Here is a 25,461-nt window from a genome sequence, read left to right on the forward strand (position 1 = left end):
CAATTGTGAGCCTCTTCCGATAATTATGCAAGAGTAAGTAAGGGTCAGGTTTTCAAGTCAGCGTTGCTGCAGGAAAGGAAAGGGGTGTTCCTTTTTCATTTTTATTTAGGATTTGATCAGAGTTTTTCTATTCCAGGGGATCTTTTGTGGATGGTGAAAGGGATCTAAGATCTAGCGACTCTGGTATGCCAGAAGCCTGGGCATGAATGGCAGACAGGCTTAGCACTCCACTGCAGTATTAGATGCTTGTGAGGTCCAATCCCCAAGCTCAGATCCAGCACTGGCTGCCATCTGATGGAGATGCTGATGTCAGCCACCTTGTGTACATGCTTTCAGTTTGATAGTCCAGTGTTGGGGACGTCCCTGCCGTAAACACCTGCCAGTTATCACTTTTCAGTGGAAGAGTGTAGAAGAAGTGTAGAGAGAGAAAGAAGAGCGGATCATGGGACTTGGGAACTTTGCATATGTGCTGGGAAACCAAGCAAAGGGAAGGAAAAGGCAGGAAATGATATGTAGTTGCTTTTTAGCTGTGGATAACACTTAAAGAAAGACTGACCATTCCCAGTGCCAACCCTGGAGTTTAACACTGACTTGGCTGCATTTTAAAAGTAAATGGAACGATTCTTCCTGAGAAGCACTGCACTGTATCCTGGCCAGGTTACTATTTAAAAAAAAAAAAAAAGAAAATTCACCATGCCTCCTTTTTGCATAATAATGAATACATGAACACGTTGAAAGTCCTGAGGTGTTTTGTTCTGAAAACATCAAGATCGTAAATATGTATTCTTTGATATATATAAGCAGATACAACAACATGAAACATAGTATTTCATAGGAGATGGCAATGAAGAACAAGAATTGAATGTAAATTAGGGAGAAAAAAGAAGAATTTGAATTTCCTAATTAAAAGAAAGCTTAGCGTAAAGCCCAATTTTTCTAAAAATCAGTCTGATTTTTAATAAAGGGATCTACGAAGGATCATGTATCAACATCTTTGTCTTCCCTGTGCCATGTCCAACTTATTTTTTATGGTTAAGGTAGTAGTATCTATAAACCCATGCAACTACTCACCGTGGTTTTGCCACTTTGTGTCCAAAATACCATATTTAAAGCAGATAGGTAACATTATTTTCTCATTAGCATCATTATCGCCTTGTTTTATGCTAATGTATTGCTATGAGATCTGCGCCCTTTCAATGAATTGTTTTCATCATTTGGTCCCAGTGTTAGAAGAATCACCACTGGGTGGGCAGTTCTGTTCTGCTTGTTGTAAATGTAAAATCAAGAAACTGCTGACAATCTTCCCTGGGCTGAAATGTCCTCCATGCATCTCGTGGAGAGAGCTCTTGCTCTTGACTGGTGAGTGAGGACCAAAGGAACCAGAGAGAGGGAGGGAGTGCTGAAAACCCAAGATGCTGGATTTCCTCCATTCCAGTTCCTTCAAAAATGAGAAAAATGGATGGTACTAGTTTTTAGTTTTCAACTACTTTTCCTCTCTCCTAATTTGGTCATCAAGAAGAATCTTCACTCAGACTATTTCAGGGATGGGATAAACAGATGAATATTGGGAGCCAACAAGAACAGTGAACAGGGGGAATGGAAAAGGGAGGGTGGCTGACAGTGCTAAGCACCTACTGAGTGCTAAGCCTTATGCTATTTACATTTCATGTCTTTAATTAATCTCCACGGCAACGCTTTGTGCTATCCTATTTTGTGGAAAAGGAAATTAAGACTCCCAGAGGTGAAGCAATGTCCCGGGTCATATAACAACCAAGTGTAGAGTCTCTGTGTATCTCCAAGCTGATGATATTTTAACTCTTTCCACTGTTACACATGAGGGACAGGGAAGGAAAAACTGTGGCACTAAAAGGGTGCTGGGGAAATTGGATAAGGGAGAAAATTTTTGGAAGAATGTACTGAAAATCATCTTAATCCTATTTAATTGTATGTGATAGCGGGGTGGAAATATAGGTATAGGATGACTAAATTCTTGTGGTGGTTGAGATCGAGGTGTCTTTAGAGTAAGGTACATAGCCCAGAGCCTTTAACTAACCAGTGAGAACCATGGGCCCTCTCTGGAGTAAAAGACCAAGAACTGGAGACCCACCCATCCCTTCCCCAATACTGAAGTGAAGAGGCAGCCTGACCATCTCTTTGCTTAACAACTCCTTTTTTGAAGGGTAGACTGTTTGTCCTCTGCTTTCTGCTCATCCTCAAGGCTAACTCTGTGTACTGCCTGGCCTCCTCTGTGGCATTTCTTCCCAATGCACACACTCCAAATACAGTCAAAACTCCGAAATTTGACCTCTAAACAAAACTTTTGGTATTTAAAAATTTTAAGTCTTTTGATAGATGATCCCAGATTAGCGCTCAATGGAATTTTGTGTACACATGGCAGAAAGCGAGGAGCGCTTTTGCAGAAGCCAGGAATGGCTCACTGTGCTTTCATCTGTCTGCTGCTGCTTCTATTCCTTCACACACATTCCAGCCTCCTCGTCAGCCTGTGCAGAGGGAGCCAAGGTAGTTCTGCCAAGTAGGAAAATGTTTGAGATACAAGTGGTCAGTAGAAAAAAAGCAGAACCGATCTGGAGGGCTGCTTTTAAATTACTTGAATCCAAAGGTTGTGGGTTAATGTCAAAGCCTTCCTGTGGGCTCTGAAGCTCATTTTGAGAATCTCTACTAATTGGTTCGCGATGTATGTGCCCCGCTCTTTGTCAATAGACCTTTTCAACATACATACACCACATGCCCAAGGACCAATGCAGGCCAGCCAAAAATACTAACATTCGCAGCCGTGACCAGGACCCTCCACAAAAGGTTTCAGAGTGGATTCTCTTCTGACTCAGTTTCTCCACCTCTAGGCCGTGTCTCCCACTTGGAGTCCAGATCCTACTGCAAAGGCTTGTGAGTGGTAATAGATTTTGTTTTTTTGCCTCTCAGCCCTCGCTACTCTCTTTAGTTAACTTCACCTTTGCAGGCCTCTGCGAGCACATTCTCTGCCCTCATTCCATCCCCTGGGGACCATAGCCAACCATCAGCTCCAGTTCCTATGGCCAGCGATCTGGTCTGACTTGTCCTGGGCTCTTTGCCCATACCCATCCATTGCAGCCAAACCAAAATTCTTTCACTTTTATAAGTTGTTTCAAAGATCTGCAACTGTGTGATTTCCTACTCTCTCACCCTGTCAAAACCTACTGCCTTTGGAAACATTTTCATGACTAACGCAAAACCTTTAGTATTAACAGTCATGTTAATACCTGTAAATAGTGGTTACGTGGCACATCAATTAGATTAGCTTGTTACATGCTAATAAGCAATCCATTTGTTCATTGCAACTACTATGGGCATAAAGTTTTTACATCTTGGATTTGAAAAGGATATTAAACATCTTCTAATCCAACCACTCACCTATTATACAAGTCACGGTCAGATCAATTAATGAATGCTTTACCCAACATATGTGAAGGATATTATCTCACTGAGGACTACAAGATGTTTAAGAAAGTTTTTCCTTATAATTTCCATCCATTGGCTCTAATTCTGTCATCTGGAATTAGGACAAATCTATTCCTTCTTCCATATGCCTGTTCTTCAGACATTTTTAGAAGGCCAACCTGTCCCTTATAAGAATCTGCTTTCACATGCTAAACATTCCTTTCCATCAAACCACACATCTTCTAACTATTCAGCAAACTGACTGCTGTCTTTTGGATCTGCTCCAGTCTGTCAGTATCTCTTTAAAAATATTGCTCCTACCCTAAACTTAGAGCTCTAGATATGGCCAAGCACAGTAGTATATGGCATAGTGTGTGGGTACCTCCTGAACTCAAGGGATTGCACTCTTGCTGATCCAGTCTGAGATAATGAGAGGTTTTATTTTTTTAATCTATATTTACTCTATCATTAATTCAGCATGGTATTAATTTGAATTAAGTAATTGAATGCCTGCACAGCACTGCAGTAAGTATGAAAGATATAATGGTGAATGCGATGTGGTCCTTGCCTCAAGGGACAGTCTGCCAGGGCAAACAGAAAGAAAACTCACCATTACACCAATGTTAAGTGCTGTGTGGGAGGCTATCTCCATCACCTCAGACTGTGTTAGAGTCAGTCTAAGTGGTGTTTCTGTGTCTTCATAAAATCTGTGTTAAATGAGTGTTCTCTATCCTGTACTTAACAAATGAACTTTCAAACTTAAGAACAGTTCTTTAAATTTATTAAGATATTTTTAATTCCTGATTTTCTCCTCCAACTATTTAATTCTGCCTTGTTCTTTAAGGTAGCTAATGAAAAAACCTGCATTATAAAAGTATAAAAGAAACAGTTAAGTGTGTTTGGAAAAAGGTAATGGAAAGGTGGAAACATAAGAAAGCCAAGTTCACAGACATACAAGCCACACAACCCTGTATATTTGCAGGAGGTGGCTGAAAATGTGGCTTAAGATTCCTAACAGACAAGCCAAAAGGGAAACAAGATCAGTTATGAGATTTAACATATTCATAAGATAAAAACAAAGCAGTGATTCAAGATAAACACACATCACCAGATATTGAGACCCCCAGGGAAAATTTTCCTGGGTCCTCACAAAGAATCAGCATCCTCAGTGATATTGGATATGGTAACAAACCTTAGTCCATGGTTTCTTAACTGACACTTCAGTGTCCATAATAGTATGATAACAAAGCACTATATAGGAAAATTAATTCTAGGAGGGCACCTCAGAAAACATGGTTTGAGTATGCTAGTCTCTGTGATCTTTTAAACTATGTGTTGAATCGTATCACTTCCCTGATTAAAATACTCCAAGTTTTCTATTGCACCTGGAAAAAAATCCAGACTTCTTACTTGGCCCACGGGGTCCTGCGTGCTCTATTCCCAGCTCACCACTCCCACCTCATCACAGTCTCCCCACTAGCTTTCTCTAGACCTGGCTGCCTTAGCGTCTTCTTTCTACGTGCTACTCCTCAGCCTGGAATGCTCTTCACGGAGCCCTTCCCATAGCTGGCTCCTTCTCAGCTTTCAAGCATCATCTTAAGTCATGCAGTCTCAGATGGGCCATCCTGTTCACTTTACCTAAGCGGAAGCAGCACCCCATGTGTTGGCTCTATAGCACTTTCTAAATTTGTAATTACCTATTTATTTGCTCGTTAACCTATACGTTGCCTTACCTTCCCAGTAGACTGTCGTGTCTGGACCAGGTTTATTTCATGCACATCCTATGTGCCCACCACAAGGCCTGGCACATAGGAGGAAATCAATAGCGGTTGATTGAATAAATGATTGAGTAAAAAATTGAATAAACGATGATCTGAATTTTTCCAAGGATAAAATTTAGAATGTCTAGAGGAGTGAATGCATATATGTTAGGCAATATGCTGTTGCTACAACAATTTGGATTGGATAAGGACTGGACAGCAGATGATTCAAGGTTTTTTCCTCCAAAAGGAGCCTGAAATGCACATACTTTGCTTTGTTGTTTAGGGGCAAAAGTATATGCTTTGAGCATCAAACAGAGGACAATTTAATTTTCACAAGTCCCTTGTGAAAATAGGGAGCCTGGAGGAAATGAGCAACCCTTTCTCCACAGAGAGAGGCTGAAGGGCATAAAAAAATTAATCTATCTTCCTTAGCTTTGAATCAGCCTCAAATTTTTAAGCATGCCTGTTGTGCCTTCAATTAAAAAGCTGAACACCATTGGGCCAAGTGTTCTTCATGGACCCATTCTGCATCTGGGTTGTCAACCATCTCTATTTCTTCATGCTCATAAACATCTTTTAATAATTCTTTAAAAAATTTTCCTGGAGATTTAAATTAATTTATTGTCTGGTATTTCTAGAACCTATATATTTTTGCCCTGATCGAAAATACATGTAATTGCTAATTTGGGGTGTTTCTTTTCTTTTTTTTTTAAAGAATTGCTTAGATTATTAGACAGGATCTTTCAGTCCCTTAGGTGGAATTTGTCTGTTCTTAGAGACTTATTAGAGGCTTATCTTCATCTGCATCAGATTTGATTCTATAATCTCCTTCTCTGTCTTGAACAACAGTGAATATATTTTCTTTATGTTGACTCAAATTATAATTTGAATATGAAAGGGAAACTTGCTCATTAAAGAAATCCTATGATGAATCCTTTGGGAAATTCTTTATTGATGCTCCAAAGTATCTGTTTTGTAAACGTTTGAGACTGCCCATTGAAAGGCACACCATTATTAAGATGGTATGCTGGAACCAGAAGGTTAATAACTGAGATTCCTAAAATATCATCCTGTTACCTCATCACCAATCAATCAGAAGAATGTCCATGAGCTGATCAGGCACCCTGCAACCCTCACTTCTAATGTTGCCTTTAAAAACCCTTCCCTGAAACCTGAACACAAAGGAGGTCAGGTCTTTTGAGCATGACCCACCCATTCTCCTTGATTGGCTCCCTGCAATAAATGCTGTATTTTCACCACAAAAAAAAAGAAAAGAAAAGAAAAGAAAAAAAAAAATTGTACAATGACCTGCTGCCCTGGATCCAGTGTCCATTTTTATATATAATTGCTTCCCACCTGGTGTCATGCAACAGTTATGTACTAAGTAAAGTTTGGAAATAACCATGGCCCACAAACTGAAGAGGAATAAGACTGCAGGATTAATAATGCAATCGCACTGTTTATATAGTTAAACCACAGATGCCTTCTTGGATAAATTCAGCTCAGTATACTAAGAATATGATAGACTATTTTCCCTCTTTATTCCTAACATAAGACCACTAATCTAGATTTTAAAGAACTGAAAGTGGTGCCAGGAGGAGGAATGACATTAGAACACATCCCATACAGAGAGAAGCACTAAGAATTTGAGAAGGTAGCAACATAGCTCTCTAGAGCCCTAGATATTGGTATCAATGGAACTTGGAGGTGATTGGGAAGACAAATTTCAGTGCTTATGGCTGGGCAACAAGAGGAGGGACCTCTTTTAGGCTGGGAAGAATGATTTGACCAAAGGTGCTTCTGGTATAATTAAAATATGATTTTTTTGCTGGTATCTTGTCATAAATAGAAACAAAGCCACTAATTAACTCATGTTACAGCTTCTTTCACCCTTTCATAGTGAAATATTTCTAAGGTATATTTCGTGCTAGGCACCAAATGTACAAAGATGAATAAGACACTGCTCTTCTTCTCAACAGTATGATTTATAATAGGAAAAGTTGAGGGTAGTTACAATTACAGGGCTGCATTACAGGTGCTACAACAGAGGTGCTCAGAGGGTGCCCGTGGGAGCAGAGTAGGGTCAGCTAAATCGGAACAAGAGTAGACTCACACACACAGCAGAAAAAGTAGTGCTGAGGCTGGCGAGATACAGAGCTGGGTGAGATGCAGAGCTGGGAGAGAAGGAGGGAGAGACGATATTGGGGGGAAAATGCTCATGAAGAGAAAAAAAATGCATAAGTAATTTCCTATGCTAGACACCCTTCTCCAGTTATTGAGAGATTAGAATCCCAAATTGCTGCATCATAGAGACGCTGATTCTAAGACTCAAGTTGAAAGGACACACTTTTCCATCAATATTCCTCTTGACTCTTGTCCCTTTGTCTCCACCAAAGCTCTAAAGTCAGGGGATACCTCTCTGCTGCGGCTATTTCCTGGAGGTAATAGTCCTTTTAGAAGAAGGACTATGATGGAGAATGGTAAAGAACTAAGAGGCAAACTGAATTCAGGAGTTACAGGCTTGGGCAGAAGGAAGAGGGATCTGCCGGGGAAGGCAGCAACAGTATGAAGTCCTGAATCTACCCATCAGATGCTACTCTGGCTTTGGGAAACAAGCTACCCTTTGTCTAATCATCTTTCAAAATTGGTACAATTCTACCTTTTTAAAAAATTTATTTATTTATTTTTGGCTGCAATGGGTCTTCGTTGCTGAGCACGGGCTTTCTCTAGTTGTGGCGAGAGGGGGCTACTCTTCCTTATGGTGCATGGGCTTCTCATTGAAGTCGCTTCTCTTGTTGCGGAGCACGGGGTCTGGGCGCCCGGGCTTCAACAATTCTGGCATGCGGGCTCAGTAGTTGTGGCTCATGGGCTCTAGAGCTCAGGCTCAGTAGTTGTGGTGCACGTGCTTAGTTGCTTCACGGCATGTGGGTACTTCCCGGACCAGGGCTCGAACCAGTGTCCCCTGCATTGGTAGGTGGATTCTTAACCACTATGCTAGGGAAGTCCTGGTACAATTCTACTTTTAAAAGCAAAGCAGGTTTCTAAACCTATATCAATAGTAGCTTCCCTTGAAGTTTCCTTATACTGGTGCTCCTTTGAATTAAGGGAAGAAAAGGGCATTGCTTGGCTTTTATGCCTGTTTTGTACGGCCTTTCTGGGGGTAGGATGGGGTGTTCTTTTCTGATAGAGAATATATGTGTGTACACAAATATATAGAGGCTGTCCTGAGATTTCTCATGTTATTATTTCTCCAGAGCTTGATGTTTAACAAAGCGCACAGTCGCCTCTGGCCAACCTCTGAGAGCACATCATAATAACACTGTGTCTTATGACACAAACCTGTTTAAACAGACTGAGTACAACAGAGATAGCCGGGCGTGGCTACCTTCTCCTTATGCTGCTCCACCAAGATGACTCAGCACTAATCAATCACAGGAAAATACTAAGCACCAAACATTTGTTTGCTGCACAGAAGGCTAGAACATATCAAAGCTACTCTCAATCTCTGATTAACTTAAAATACCCTCTTTCATTCCCTGACTTTGGGGGTCTCAAAGGCTGTCCTTGGCCTTGGCTTCTTTCTCAGCACGTTTTACCTTAGAAAATCTAATCCCGCGGCATTCTGTTAATCAATCAGTGTACTGTTGCAAATCAGAAATGTAGGGCAGGGGCTTCCCTGGTGGCGCAGTGGTTGAGAGTCCGCCTGCTGATACAGAGGACACGGGTTCGTGCCCTGGTCCAGGAAGATCCCACATGCCGCGGAGCAACTAGGCCCGTGAGCCATGGCCGCTGAGCCTGCGCGTCTGGAGCTTGTGCTCCGCAGCAAGAGAGGCCGCGACAGTGAGAGGCCCGCGCACCAAAATGAAGAGTGGCCCCCGCTTGCGACAACTAGAGAAAGCCCTGGTACAGAAGCGAAGGCCCAACACGGCCAAAAATAAATAAATAAATTTATATTTAAAAAAAAAATGTAGGGCACAAAATGGTGTGGTATATACTACGATTACAATTAAAAAAAATTTTTTTTAATGCACAGTAAGAAAAGGTTAGAAGGAAACACACCAAAAAAATAATTATGACCATTTTTAGGATGGTAGAATTATGGATGATTTCTTTTAAATTTCCATTTTCCAAATATGCTATCACATGACTAATTATATTGCTTTTATAATAAGGGGATCAAGCCTAACCAACGATTCACGTCAGGAGGTGTGGAGAAGCAGCCTCAGACTTAACCTTACTTCCAGCTGCCTCTGTGTCTCACAGATGGCAGACATAGACAAGAAAAATCTGCATACTGTCTAACATGGCTTGAACTTCCTCAGTGACTCCCACAGTATTAGGCAAAACCTCAGTGTTCAAAAGAGAAAGAGAACAAGAGAGAAAACAAACAAAAAAAATCTATGATTTCCTTTTCAAAATGTCTCTCACATCCATTCTTTCTTGTGTTATTGCCTCCACCATGTAGGGACCAGCCCTCTTGCCTAGATGATTCTGACAGTCCAACTTGTGTCCCTGTCTAACCCTGCCTCCTGAATACCATCTATCCTGAACACCACAGAACGTTTAGCTTCTCAGGATACCACTTTCATCATATTTCTCTCCTGTTGCAAAGCACCAAATAGCATCCCAGCTCTACCACTTACTGACTGTTTTAGTCTCTTAAGGTTTCCCTTTCCTCATGTAGATGGGTTTATATGTATATATATTACTTATCTTGTATACACATAAGGGAAGCAAGTATATATGATTATCAGTTCATCTGAACCAAGAAAAACTCGTTGAAAAAGGATTTTGTATCATACTTCTTGAATGTTGCCTTTTGGGCAAGATTCAATAGGAGTGCTAAGAACTACCAACTGCACAGACCGAATCTTTAGGTATAGGAAACTATCTTTTCAGCTTTTTTTTTTTTTTTTTTTTTTTTTTTTTGCGGTACGCGGGCCTCTCACTGTTGTGGCCTCTCCCGTTGCAGAGCACAGGCTCCGGACACGCAGGAGCAGCAGGCATGGCTCACGGGCCCAGCCGCTCTGCGGCATGTGGGATCTTCCCGGACCAGGGCACGAACCCGTGTCCCCTGCATCGGCAGGCGGACTCTCAACCACTGCGCCACCAGGGAAGCCCTCTTTTCAGCTATTTTAAAACCTGAGAGAAATAACATAAAATATCCTTACAGTTATTTACCAAGAGCTGATATTTACTTCAGCTTTAGAGATATACATAAGCATATTAAAGTTCTCACTTCCCCAACAACAAGCAAAATCCATTTAAATAATATAGTGGTGACACTAGGAAGCAGTCGGATAAAGTGGTCTATGCACTTTTATCCAAATACTTCCCGAAAACTTACTCAGAAGGGCTATTTTTACTAGTGTACTTAAAATTCTAGCTTAAAAAGAAATTACTAAAGACAATATCCTTTTCTGAGAGTAGAGGAAGAGAAAATGATTTTAAAGTTAAAAAGCAAAACAAAACAAAACAAACTTGGCCTATAATTTCTCAACTCTGGACTCAGAAGGTCCCTTGGGGTCCACAATCAGGGTTTGGAAGTCATTCTGTGGTTCTCTTGAATTTTGCACCAAGCCAGCCCCTCCATACTGTACTTTATCCTCCTGCTCTAAGTAATTAGGTGAATGGGCCCAAGCATTTGGAATCAATTTTATTCATGAACTATTTTTTGAGCTCCTGCTCTGTGCCAGGCAACGTTCTTAGTGCTGGGAATGCATCAATGATTAAGACAGACAGTGATCTCTGTCCTAATGAAGCTAATGTGGTAACCAACAAATACAATAGCATGGGTATATTTCCTTATGATCTGTGAGTCTCCAAAACTGACGCTGTTTGCAAAATGTTGTGCATATTTTCACCTTTTTAGAGCATAGGTCTTTGGATTTCATCAGATTTTCAAAAGATGATGTAACTATCAAAATATTTTTTAAGTGGCTCTAAAATATAGTTCTAGAACACTTAGAACTGTGGCTTTGGAGTCAAGTCAGCTTGTATTCATAGTCAGGCTCTGCTACTTATTTACTACATGGGCTTGGACAAATACAAATTAGCTCAATTTTCTGCATCTAAGTTTTCTCATCTGTAAAACTGAGGTTAGGCCTCATAAGGCTCTTGTAAGGGTTAAGTTAGATTATGGATGTGAAGCGCTTGGCGCACTGTGAGCTTAGCATCCCCCCACCCCCTTGCCCTTATTTTACAGGTTTTGATCCAAAATATGAGTGAGAAATTTGAAGCAGGTTCGAAGTACAGAGATAGAATAAGTTGCCTCTGATAGCTAGGAGGTCCTCATCCTTAGAGGATCTCAGTTTCAGTGTGATCAGCCACATTGGAAATGCCACAGGGTAGCGAGGAAGGTCCAAACTAAGAGTTTATGATTCTATGAAATCACCGACATGATATGTATCAAACGGGTGGAGGCCTAGACTTTTCTTTGGAGAGGATTTTATGACCCATTATACAGCCGAATTTTGTTCTTTGATTCCATGAGTAGAATAAATGCTTATTGTAAGCTATATAATGATATTTGGAACAATTCTCTTAGTATAACTCAGAGGCGCAATACTCATGATCATAAGTAAATTGCCTCCCATTTGTTCAGAACTGTATAATTTTTAAAGGTTTTGGATGATAAATTTAGGCTCTTTGTTTCACTTGATGATGGCAACAGCCCTTTAAGACAATCCTTTGAAAAGACCTGCCGGGCCTGGCTTGGTTTTTCCCCTAGTTGCTCTTGCAGCCTCAATAGTCACATCCTCCTTCTTGCTCTGTGTTCCCGGGACACTGGCCTTCCTTCCAAGGCAATGGAACACGCAGTTCCCTCTTCTTGGGCTATAACACCAGTTACCCCCAGCGTGGCATAAGCAACCACTGCTCAACACGCCTTCCCTTAAGGACACTTTTCCTGTTGCCCTATGTAGCACATGTACTTCTCCCTTGTAGCTTCTGACATAGCTGCATTATAATATTTGGGGGGGGGGGAGATTATTTGATTAATATCTGTCTATGCCCCTAGTCTGTACATTCTTTGAAGGCAGGAACTATGTGTATTTCTGCTCATTATTGTATCACAGCACTTAGCCTAGTGCCTGGCCCACAGGAGTAGATAATAAATTTTGGTAGAATGGAATGCTGGATGAAAGGCACATACACAAATGGTATTTTCACTCTGTATGTGAGAAAATGAAGTGATCTTCAGAAGGGGATCTGACTACTCAGTGAGGATGAAGCCTGGGGACCTGGTGACTTGACCGTTACTTTATCCCTCCTCCCCCACACCATATCTTTTCTCTCTCTCCTCTTCTGGACTGGACTCTGTTCTAACTAAATATGTCTAGTATACCTTTTACTTCAGTACGTTAAGTCTTGGTTTAAAATCAGGACTAACCTATGAAAACCCAAAGCTGCTGATATATGTCAAATGTCACTCCCAATCAAATTCTTCTGCAGGGAATTTCCACCTTGAGTTTCTTTTTCTTAGAAAACCTGGACTCACCCATTTATTTTAAAATTGTTCTCAGAATCGCAGCCCTTCTTTCATTCCAAGCAGAGCGCATGCTCAGGAAGCCTTCTCATGCAGTAACTGGGGTAGAATTAGTGGAGGAAAGATTGATACAAGCCACAAAGCAACATTAAGCCAAAGGAGAGTCATTGTGCTGCCCTGTGACAGTAAAGTTAGAGAAAAGATGACACAGATGCACACCTGCCTGGAGGAAGAGCAAAAGAGGAAAATAATGATGACACCTGTCACACTACCTAGCAGTGACGACATTCAATATGCCTGACGCTGTACTAAGAGGCTCCTTAAGGGAAGAACTAACTCTAAAGTTGAGCGTAAATAAATGCAGAATTTAGGCTAATTCGCCTTCACACCTAGCTGACATGATAGCTCACATTTTTTAACACTATGGGCCAGGCACCATTTTAAGTGCTTTACATGCTGTATCTCATCTAATTCTCAAAACAACCCTATGAGGTAGTATTTTTTCCTAATTTTACAGATGAAAAAACTAACCATCTATCTTGCTGCCTCCCAACTCTTCTAGCTCTAGTTTTTCACATACCTAGTTGCCAGAGTTACCTTCTAAAGTATAGTTCTGATATATTATTCTTTCTACAGTATAGTTCTGACATATTATTTATAAACATCAAGAGGTCTCCCACTGATAAAAGGATGAAATCCAAATTCTTCAGTCTGGCATTAATGGTCTGTCATGGTGGACGCCCTTCTTATTGCCTGAAAAAGCCTTAAAATTTTTCATGTTTGGAAGGAAAGTGATTCTACCTCTGTCCCCACTGTCTGTGATGCTCCCTTCTTTGCTCCTTTAATTCCGAATCATTTTTCAAGACCTGACTCAAAGGCCCCCTTCTTTGGGAAGCCTTTCCAAGCCATTCTTGCACACACAGCTTCCTTTCACGTCTGCATTACCACAAAACTTATTTCTGAAATAATCACTGAGTACTTCATTTGGAGATGCTTTGTATTATCTCTTAGTGATCTTATATTAAAAAGTTCTAGAAGCCCATAATATGCCATGCACATCTTTGAACCTTCCTCTTTCCAGTCTTGTGCCTCCCTCAGAGAGGCAGTGTGGTATAGTAGAAAGACCAAAGCTTGGGACCCAGCAAGACTTAGGTTCAAATCTTGGTCACTCTTACTGGTTAGGTGGCCCTAGACTTCACTTATATCTCTCTTAGCTTCAGTATCCTCATCTGCAAATAAAGCATAATGATATATACCTTGCATTATACAGTCTATACTATGTCCATTATACCCAGTAGGGCTCAAGAAATTATTATTAGATTTTATGATTGACGGATGATACAATAACTGTTGGCCAGATTCCTAAAGGAGCCTAAAGTCACACAAAGCATATTATATTAAGTATTGGTATTTAACTACCACTATGATCTGGCACTTGTCAGGGAGAAATGAAGGAAGAAGAATCTACTATGTGCCAAAGACACCCACTATGTGCCAGGAAAAATTATTCCTATGAGTCGAAGTGGTAAAGTAATGCCAAGCATTGGGCACATTCAGTGAGAAGGACTTCCAGAAGCCTTTTGTAGTTGAACCATACATAATTCCAGGTTATGTCTGATAACAAACTTTTCATGCTGGAAACCTTACCTAGGATCCTGGGGCAGCAGAAAGCAAAAGATTTCTAATCCTTTGATACTCACAGTGGGGTCAAAACCCAGCAACGTGGGCATCACCTGGGAACTTGCTGGAAATGCAGAATCTTGGGCCCTGCCCCAGACATACTAAATCAGAATCTGCATTTTAACAAGGTTTGCAGGTGGTCAGTGGCACATTAAAGCTTGAGAGGCACAGTTCTCATATAAGCCCCTCTTTTCATCAACAAGGAAGATGAGTTTGTGGACTTTCCCAGGTTGTGAAATCTGTTAACTATAGACACAGGCAGGGTCCAAAGGCCCTTAATTTTGAGGGTTTTGATCTTGCTGCAGAGACACAGATGTCTTACATGGTTAGGTGAATATTTTAGGCATCATATTTTTTACTATGATTTATCACTAAAAGTAAAATTATTTTTCTTAAAGATCTTATTGATTTTAATGGGCTTTAGTTCTAAAGAAAGGGCTAAAGTCTTTTATTGGTACTAAAATAGCTTAAAGCGTTACAGGAATGTGTTTTAGTACTTAACATTAATTTCATGATTAAATTCTGAAACCCCTCTCTTTTAAATCTCAAAAAAAATGTTTATCAGCATTCCATGTGATTTAAAAAAGAAATCACCTTAAAAATAACTGATTTTCTCTGCAGACCTAAAGATAAGAATTCTGTATAATTTTTAAACTCCATGTCTCTGAATCAAGGAATTCTGTAACTTTGAAATAAGAGTTTTAAAAAAAAAGGGAGAAGTCAGTCCTCTGCTGGACATCTACGCCTGTTGAAACTCTGTCTCTTCAAGATCTATCCAAAATATGATTAAAATTTATAAATTTTATTTATAAAAATATCACACCCCCGCAAGACATGATCTTGACTACAGTGAGCCCCCCAAAACATTTTATTTCTCTTTGACTCTGTGTTTTCTATCACTGTTATTTGTTAACTTTTCAAATTTTCTCTGCAAAGACTCAAAACATTCAAAACTTCATTAACTCAGCAAATATTTACTGATAGTCTACAGTGTGTCTGAGACTGAGAATACAATGATGAATAAGATCAAAATAGTTAATATCCTGCCTTCAAGGAGCTTCTACTGCAGTTACATGTTAAGAATGTTGACCACAATCAGCTGACAAAAAAAGCCCATGAGAGCTTCAAGTATTTCATCATTACACTGATAGCTGTTAGCCCCAAGCTTTTGATGTCAAATTGCCCACAAGCACCAGGTAGATTCATTTATCCATTCCTTCACCAGACATTTAATGAGCACCTATTCCTGTACCACAGTCACTAAGCCCTCAAAGAACTGACAGATGATGATTCAGGGTGAGTTAAAGAGGAGCATTCCACACAAGCCTGGGGATAAAATTAGGGGTAGGTGGAGTCTTACATCTTTTATTCTCTGTATCCTCCACAGTGATTAGCAGAACACCTTACACAGAGTAAACATACCACTTCTTGGGACTTCCCTGGCAGTCCAGTGGTTAAGACTCTGTGCCTCCAATGCAGGGGGCACAGGTTCAATCCCTGGTCGGGGAACTATGTGCTGTGCAGCCAAAAAATAAATAAATAAAATTAAAAAACAAAAACAAATGTACAACTTATTTATCAAGAACATAAAATTCACCTTAGGGAGTAGACAGCAAATCAGCTGTATATGTCCTTATAGTTAAAACATATCCATGTGGATGATAAATTTTTTACCAACAGGAATATTCATTAATTTAACAACTATTTTTTATTTATTTTTAGTGAGTACCCACTATGTGCCATGCACTATGCTAAGTACTGAGCATAAAGAAATAAGATGTAGACCTCCCCTACATGGGGAAGACAACAAATTACAACAGTTAAGGTACCCTCTAGTATTACAATATATTAAAGCACAAGATTCTATGGAAATACACAGGCAGGCCTCGTCACCCATGAGCAATTTGGGGAGGGCTTCAGATCCAGTTTAAAGGTTGGCATATATTCTCTCTATCTGTATCTTAGCAGTAGGCCCTGCATCTACTAAAGCCTGAGCTAGGCATTAGGGCTTCACATTTTATGTTCCTCTTTCTGTGCTTATACTATACCTACCATCTCTCCCTTTGGGAAGCACACATACAAATGTGAATCTTCTTGGTCACAAGCTACCACAAAATTTTCATTTATAATCAAATGTTTAAAACGATTACTGGTAAAAGAGCAATTGTGGTATTTCTTTATTAGTCAGTTTTATCAAAGGGATCGTTTTTTACAGAAGTTTCTGGGCAGACTTCCATTGTTTCATTCTGACATTGGATTTCTTGGCCCTCAAACATAGAGGGTCTATATTTGGAGGGACAATAGTCCTGCTCCACATGGAGCTTTATAGTAGCAATTGCTTCAGGAGATCTGGCAAAACCCACTCTATTGATAGTCACTGGAGGAAGAACAATTATATCACAGCCATCTCCTCCTATGATGACCGCCACTGTGGCTCTAGAATTAGTCCATTTCCCAATTAACTGTTGTTTATTTCTTCCTTTGATTATTCTAACTAAAATGTTCCTGAATATATAAATGAAACACAGTGTATGGAGAAAATAGAGCAGGAGCGGACATGCCTGGGATGGATGCAAGAATAGAGCTTATAGGGCTTCCCTGGTGGCGCAGTGGTTGAGAGTCCGCCTGCCGATGCAGGGGACACAGATTCGTGCCCCGGTCCGGGAAGATCCCACGTGCCGCGGAGCGGCTGGGCCTGTGAGCCATGGCCGCTGAGCCTGCGCGCCCGGAGCCTGTGCTCTGCAATGGGAGAGGCCACAACAGTGAGAGACCCGCGTACCGCAAAAAAAAAAAAAAAAAAAAAAAAAAAAAAAAAGAATAGAGCTTATAGTACATTTTTAAAAAAATGTTGGAAAAGCATCTGTCAATGTGCATATCTGCATTTCTTAATGGAATTAAACTTGGACCCGATCAATGACCAAATTTTTAATCAAATGTCTTGGCAAAATATGATGTCTTGTAGGATTACCAACTTCCTCCCACATGGTGCCTGATGGTTGCCCACAGTCAGTGTGTTGTGAGCCTCCTCTGTGCTCTGAGGTCAGCAAGACCACCAAGGATCTGATGTTGGTCACTTTGCTAGGCTCTTTCAACAAGTACTTAATTCTGTGATTTTTTAACAAGCACAGCTTTCTGCAGACTTAATACTGATCTCAGACAGCAGTTTAGATTTAATGGGAACCACTGACTGTATATTAGACATATTGTTGAATTCCAAGAATTCAAAAAATTTTCTTAATATAAAAGTTCCATCTGTGCAGTTCTGATGTAGAAGAGCCTACATTACAGTGAGTTCAGGCCCAGCCTCCTCCATGACACTTGGAATGATACACTCATTCTTCCTTCTCTGAACTCGTCATGAGTTTGAAGTGAGATTAGAGAGTTGTGGGTTCAGGTGATGGATCAGGGACCTAGAAGAAGCTGCAGAGCTACAGGAAGGGAAGTCAGAGTCTTCACAATAGAGGCAATAGTGAGAACTGGAGTTGTGGGTCAGCTGTCTGCAAGGAGACACCTGACCAAACAAAAGGAAGGCTGAAGGGAGAAGCTAATGCATGTCTACATTTACAAAGCAAGGCAGACAGTGGGCACAGAGGGGAGGAGATCCAGAGAGAATAGTCACGTTCAAGTGTTTTTTCATTCAAAAACACTGAACAATGATCCTAAAAAAGCACTGGCAGGCAGCTGTGATCATCTGAAATAATCATCCTGGGTTTAGGATTTCCTATTCCTACTCAAAACACTTGTCAGAGTTTCTTTTAAATCTGCAGTTTTTCATAGTGTGCAATAATAGCAGAAAAGACAGCCATAAGGATGTATCAATATTCTAAACTGGGAATGGATGAGACAGGAAGAATCTCTTTTGAGTAAAAGGTGTCCCTCCAAAAGGGGGGGTTGAGGATGGGGACAACACATGTTCTTAAGCCCTGACCAACCTATTCCTAATTTTTGTATTTTTCTTCTATGCAGCATCACATTTCTAATTGACAAGTATTAAAAATTATCTACTCAGATTCATTTTTTAGAACCCTCATGTAGGGTCCACTGACATGCTGTATGCTGGGAAGTACGGGGATGTACATGGAGAAATAATATACACTTGTAAAGGCCTTCGACTTCCCAGTCTTTGGAAAGTCAGGAATATAGCAACACGCATAGTGGAGCCATCTCTGCTCCTTTCAACTGCCAAGTCTAGGTGGCAGCAGGCAACTGTCACTCACCTAGTTCCTGGGGGAGCATGCTGCTGGATGCTGGTGGATCTTCCAGCTATGGATCAGTGAAAGAGAAGATTACATGAAAAGAAGTCATTATGGGATTGCAAAAGGGAAATATAATTTTTAAAAATATCTTCCTAGGATTACAATAGAATGTTTTGCACCCTCCAACCTTCTTCTCTGTAAGTGAAAGTTATACATCTCTAGGCTTGTAATTCAGTACATGCGCACAGACTGATAAATAGCAGTAATTACACCATTGCAGGCAACTTAGGAGGGCAGGTTAATAAAATACTGCCAACGTTCTTGTGATATTAAACTTGCATTGCTGGTTCTTCTTTCATATTTATAAAGAAGAATAAACCAAACGAATGTGAGAATTCATAAAATGTTATCAATATTCTGAATTTTTCAAAAATAGAATGCTTTCTTATTTCATCCTGATCAAAATTCAATATATTAGATATAATCTTTCAGCTTCTACTCATTGCGTATAATACTTCTAGAGGAAGCAGGATGTAGTAGAAAGTATATGGAATTTAGTAAAGATCGGGGTTTAAATCTCAGCTTAAGTGACTTCATCAGCTGGGCTCTTGGGAAGCCTAGTTAGCCTCTCTGAGCTTTTGTTTGCTTATTTGTAAAACAGAGATATGACGTATCTACCTCATAGCATGATTTTGAGTATTAAATCAGACAAAGAAGGTGCTTTGTTAACTGTAAATATTAATTGTAATATTATTTACATGTTTCATCACTTCTAGCCTAAAGTTATTTATTTCTTTATTCATTTAGTAAAAAAAAAAATAGTGGACTCCTTTTAGGCTCTGGGATACAAATGTGAAATAATAAGGGGCCAGAGGTTCAAGAGAATACTGTGGGCTCAGAGATAGTGGGGGGCTGTGATAAGAAATGAGGCCAAAGGTGGCACCAAGCCATGGCCTCAACATAGTGGTGGAAAGTAACTTAGTAGATAAGAGACATTGTTTATTCTATGCTTTTCTTGCATGTGGATTATCTTATGAAGTTCTACGTAAAAGGAAAGAAGATGGTGTGATTTTTTTACAATCACTGAAAAACACTTTACCATTACTGTGAGAAAAAAGAATAATGCTATGGGATTTGTCCACTATTGAATATGCTGTTCCTATCAGAACACATGATTATTGGTTTTCTTTAGAAAATTGTGCTTGAAGCATTGCATGAAATATCCATGTTTTGCTTTACAAAATACACATGAAAGCTACAATAACATTTAATCAATAAAACATTTTAACTGTTTATCTTATGGTTTCCTTTGCTTTGACTATAAAATCTGAGGTTCCATAATTTAAGTCCATGCATTTACTAAAGAGAAACAACTCATTTTGCCTTAAGGGGAAAATGTTGTATTCCTTTTTTCCTTTTTCTTTTTCTTTGAATGGCAGTCATAGGTTCTAGATGCCACCTAGCTGGGGAAGATAGTCTTTCAAGTTGGAATTGCCTTGTCAGGGGCATTTTTTTACCTAAATTCCTGTCTTGAGAAATTGCACCTCCCTTATTTTCGGCCCCTTCCCTTCACCCCACCCTATCCTCTCATTTTCTATGACTCTACACTTCAGCATCTGTGCTTGACTCAGGGTGCAGGGTAAAGGTCAAGAGATGGCATCACTAAACAAGAAGAAAATGAGAACTCTGTTCATTTCAGTGTTTTTGGCATGCATACATGTCATACTTTTTTGCTATGTAGACTTGCCCCTTCCAAATGAGTCAGTTTAGATGGTAACGTTAATTTATTTGAGTAGACATGTGGCAACATAGCTTTCTTCTACAAATCAAAACGAACAAAAACTCTGCTGGATAAGTATGTGAATACCTGTTACTGGATTCAGAGACTTAATAGGTCAGAGACATTGTTCACACTGTGCTTTTTGGATTTTATTTTGGAACATCTTATTCAGATCAAAGTGATAACAAAATTTGTAATAATAAACAACAAAAATTCCATGAAGAGTGATCCCTTTGTTGAGTCAGGTTTATTAGAATTCTACTAGAAGTCTTTTCTTAGGTAATGACATTCTCAGTTCTCCCTTAGCCAATTGTAGTGAGTTCCAAAATATTTAGATCCCAGTTAGTAGAACTGACGTTTTGAACTCAAACCCATAATTTCCTTTTAATCGCCTAGTAAAACAGCTATCTTTGCTGTTGAGTATTTTCAAAACACTGTAGATTTCCTGGGAACATGAATAAGTAAGAACTGTATAAGCATCTAGTAAAATGTAAGTATAATTTAAAGTAATTTAAAGTAAAAATTAAGTATAATTTTAAAATATTGTTAGGAAGATTTTTTTTTTTAATTTATCATAAGTTCATTGTTCTAGATAGCTGGGTTTTTGGGGGGGGTGTTGGTGGTTTGTTTGTTTCTTTTTTAGATAAGGAATTTAGAATGAAGAATCTGCTACCCCAGTGGAAAATTTCATTACTATATAATACGAATAAATGCTTACTTTATCAATTAAAGTTCACATGAGTCCAACAAGCAGAAGCAACCAACCCCACTGAATATTTCCATTTGTATGCCCTTCAGACACCTTGATTTGGGGTCAGTAGTCCTCGACCCTTTGCCCCCGCCTTGTAAGTCTTCATGCCTAACTGTCTGTGTATGCTGTTGGTCCTTGCCATAGCACCCTCCCCTCCTCCCAAGCCCTTGGTGAATTTCTATTTTATTCTTAAAAATTCATCTCAAGAGTCACCTATTCCGAAGAGCACCTCACAACCCACTCATCCAAACTCACACCTTCATCTACTTCACCTAATTTGTTGGCTCTCTGTGATACTCCACAGAACAGCAAGCAAATTCTCATCTGTCAGGTAGCTGGATTCAAACCCAGTTCTGTCAGAGCACCAAAGCTGGTGTCCTTCTCTAATACCAGCCTGCATTGGTGCTTTATCGTCATCTGTCTAATACCTAGTAATCAAGTTAAGACTAGACGTTGCCTTTTTATAATCACAGTAGTTGGCGGTATACTCTGTTGAGAATGTATGCGATTACCAGGAATATTTAGCTTATAGAATGAGACAGAGCGAAACACTTTTTTTTTTTTCTTTTTTTAAGTTTAGGAGAGCTCACCCTTACACTGACATTACAAAGGTTTATAAAAAATCTGAATGTTGTGTGTAATCTATAACATCCTTGGGAAGAAACAACATAAAACACTTTCTAAAATATTTTATCAAACTAGAACACGGTTCCCCTTTGATGCCTGTCTTAGTAATGCAAATGTGAAGAAAAACTACAGAAACTTGATTTAGCACGTGAAAGCTCCTCGTAAAACTTCACTCCTCCACTTCATCCAATTCATCAAATCTTTCCATTGAACTGAGACCTTGCAAGAATATTCTGTATGAGCTAAGCATCTGATCAACCTCATTCAATAGAGGTTGGGAGTCACAACTGTGTATTTATATGTATACACCAGACTTCACATTTTGTATGTATACAGAGACTTCCTCCAGGGACTTTCGAATGGCTGCCTGTGGCATGAGAAGAACACCCTTAAAGATTCCTAAGTGTCTCAGGATTATCTACTAACAGCAATGGCATTTGGGGACTCTTTGTGATCCCTTCATACTTAAGTGAAACAATGTTTGCAGATTTCAAGGATAGTGTACTTTAAGACAAAAAATCCCAGACTTTGTGATTTAATAGACTGGGAATAATTTCAAAAGAAACTTTAGGAGTAAAATTGAAGTTATCTACCTTTTAATTTTGCTAGGTCAAGGCATTCAACAACACCACTATCATTTCATTTCAAAAATGCCATTTTTAAACATCAAAAAGAAGAAAAGCCATAGCCTCATAGTAAAGGAAAAAAACGATCAGTCAGAAGCCTCAAATAACATTTTCCCCATGAAATCATGAAAGTTTCATCAGGCTGTCATTCAGGCACCAGTATTTTGGGAGCTATGGTTGATGCACCCAGATGGTTGTAAATCTATCTTTTAAGTGCCATGGGCTTTTGTGGTGTTTTGAATCTTATTTACCACGTGGTTCTTGAAGTTAGTAAGTACAGCCCTTTAAAATTCAGGTTCATGGAGGCACTGAGCTTTGATAATAAAATGGAAATAATTACCATGACGTATAATTTATCTTTAAAGATTATATAAAGATTACATTTATTTTAACACGGTTTATAAGGTTCTTCATACTCTGCCTTCAGCCCTTCTCTCCAACCTGTCTCTTACTTCAGGCATCCTCCAGACACACGTGCTATCTCGTATCTGTGGCTCTCCCATCAGAAATATGCCTTTAGACCTTCTCTGCCACAGAGCTTCCAATTATCCATCAAAACACAGAAATGACTACTCTTCTGTAAAGTTTTCCCAGTCATCTGGTTACAAAGCATTGGATTTCAATAATAAGCAACATAGAATACCAGCAGTCTTGGTTTTGGTTGGTAAATTAAAAAATAATAAAATTAGTAATATAAAATTGACACTTTATAGTGTCACCATTGTGTGCCAGAAGCTGTCCCAGGATGGGTTTTTCATTATTTCTAGTCTTCACGGCACTGTTGTATGATTGGTGTTATAATCTCAGTTTTATAGATGAGGGAAAATAAAGTCCAGAGACTTAAGTAGTCACTTGCATAAGGTCACACAGCAAGCAGGTGATATTGTTGGCAGCTAAACTCAAGTGTGTCTGACTCCAAAGCTTGTGCTCTTTCCAATATATTGTGATGCCTCTGAATTGGATCTCAAATTATATGCATCAATAATGTTATTGAGACATACTACAGCACCTACGTGGGACTTATGTATTGCCTTCACTTCTTTACCTTCCTCTCTATCTCCAGCAACCCACTCCTTCAGGTTTTGGTTCCCACCACCCCAGCACAACCTCATTTCTCAATGACCTGCAGCTTGCCAGTTCAATGATAATTTCTCGGTCCTTATCTTCACCGACATCTCAGAAGTTTTTGACACTTTTGGTCACATCTTTCTTCCTGAAATTCTTTCTTCACTCGGCTTCTGAGATATCATGCTCTCCTGGTTTAGTGTCACCTCAGTTTATCATAGGGTTCTTACCCTGCCGACCTCTGAGGCTATAGTGCCTCAGGGCTAATTCCTTGCCTTCCTCTTTTCTGCTCATAAATATATATCCAAGAAAATTGAAAACATATGTTCACACAAAAATATATACATGAATGCTCACAGAAGCATTATGCATAATAGCCCAAAAGTGGAGACAACCCACAGGTCCATCAACTGATGAAAAGATAAACAAAATGTGGTATATCCATACAGTATTATGCAGTCATAAAAAGGAATAAAGCACTAATAACTGCTATACGTGGATGAACCTTGAAAACATTATGTTAAGTAAAAGAAGCCAGACACAAAGACACCTATTGCATGATTCCATTTATATGAAATATCCGGAATAGACAAATTCATAGAGACAGAAAGTAGCTTAACTGTTGCCAAGGGCTGGGAGAAGGGAGAAATAGGTGTGACTACAAATAGGCATTTTGGGGTGATGAAAATGTTCCAGAATTAGATAGTGATGATGGTTGTACAACTTTGTGAATACACTAAAAACCACTGAAGTATATACTTTGTAAGGGTGAATATTATGTGAATTATATCTCAATTAAAAGTTTTTCAAAGAATGTGATTTTAACAATAATTAAATTATCTCCTGTGAAGACAGAAAGGCAGCACAACGGAAAGGGCATTGAATCGGGGGACTTGGGTACCTACCACATTTCTGCTACCAAGATCACTATGATGGTGAGTCAATCACTTAACTTCCCTAGTCTTTAGTGAGAACTTGTAAAATAAGGAGTCGGACTCGTAGATGATCTCTAAAGTCTCCTTCAGTTCCACAGCTCACTGTTTGTAAGTCTACACAAAAACTTAGAACTTGTACAAAAATACAACAGAGATAAGATACATACTTGTATGCTCCTTATTATACTTCCAGTATAGATGAGGCCCTACAGCCTGAGGGGTGAGAGCACACTTTTGGAGGAACCAGACGTCCAAGCTGAAAGCCCTGCCTGGCGGCTTGCTAACTGCCTGACCTTAGACAAGTTATTTCACCTCACTCCACCTCAGTTTCCTCCTCTGTAAAATTGGGTAACTGTAGTGTCTACTACTATAAGTGTTAAATGAGCTTATATTTTAGAAATCAGTAATCAAGGAGCCTACTAATAGATGTTTAAAACAAAACAAGGTGATGACAGCTTTTGGCTACTCCTAAGAGCAACTGTTGAATATCTAGACTGTAGCAAGCCATGTAGTTAGTGATTTTTTTCCCAAATGTTCTAGAGGTACTTATTTTACACAAGAAAATAGAGTTGGCTCTGTTCAGTGACTTGGGCCAGGATCTCTTACTCTAGGGCTCTTTTTTTGCCCTCACAGAAGCCACCCACTAGGATTCCAGGGTCTTGCCTGCGCTGGGATCAGGGCGGTACAGGTTTCTTGGAGTGGTGTGTGTAGCTATTAGCGAACTAGCATGAGAAAATGGCATGCTTCTGAACATGACCCTAATGTGCCAGGTCCTCCTCCCAGCTCTCCTCAGATGACTTTTTCAGAACCTGGAAATTCCCAAAGTATACTCATACTACATATTCTATGTATGTTTCTCCAGATCACATTTCTACCCACAGTTTTTTTTTAAAGATCAAAAGATTGACTTTCTATGTATACTATTCTAAATGGAAAACTGGACTAGCAAACTTTCAGTCAAAGATGTCACACCCTCCATCATTTAGGTGAGTGAACACACATATTCTTCCGTTAGAAACACATTGTTAAAGGTCAGTCACGGACTAGTCGTATTTCTGATTCTGGGTGTATGGAATAATCTAGATTTTTAAGGACATTTAAAAATTACACAATCGGG

At 39.6% G+C, this 25,461-nt stretch overlaps 1 protein-coding gene across 2 annotated transcripts in view; it reads right to left on the bottom strand.

Annotated features, from left to right (window-relative positions):
* The window catches only part of STARD13 (StAR related lipid transfer domain containing 13), a gene marked incomplete at its 5' end in the record, with an annotated part of 222,351 nt that overhangs the window by 173,743 nt on the left and 23,147 nt on the right, over positions 1-25,461 (bottom strand). The window contains one exon of one of the 2 annotated variants that reach the window (XM_082859470.1): positions 18,582-18,623. The exons of the other annotated variant lie outside the window; for it this stretch is intronic. Within the exon in view, the coding sequence (XP_082715596.1) occupies positions 18,582-18,600 (19 nt within the window). Of the gene's footprint in view, positions 1-18,581; positions 18,624-25,461 lie in introns of those variants that run through there. 2 annotated transcript variants of the gene reach the window in all.

Source organism: Leucopleurus acutus (genome assembly GCF_964270905.1).
Source record: "Leucopleurus acutus genome assembly, chromosome: 18".
Classification (NCBI taxonomy): Eukaryota; Metazoa; Chordata; class Mammalia; order Artiodactyla; family Delphinidae; genus Leucopleurus; species Leucopleurus acutus.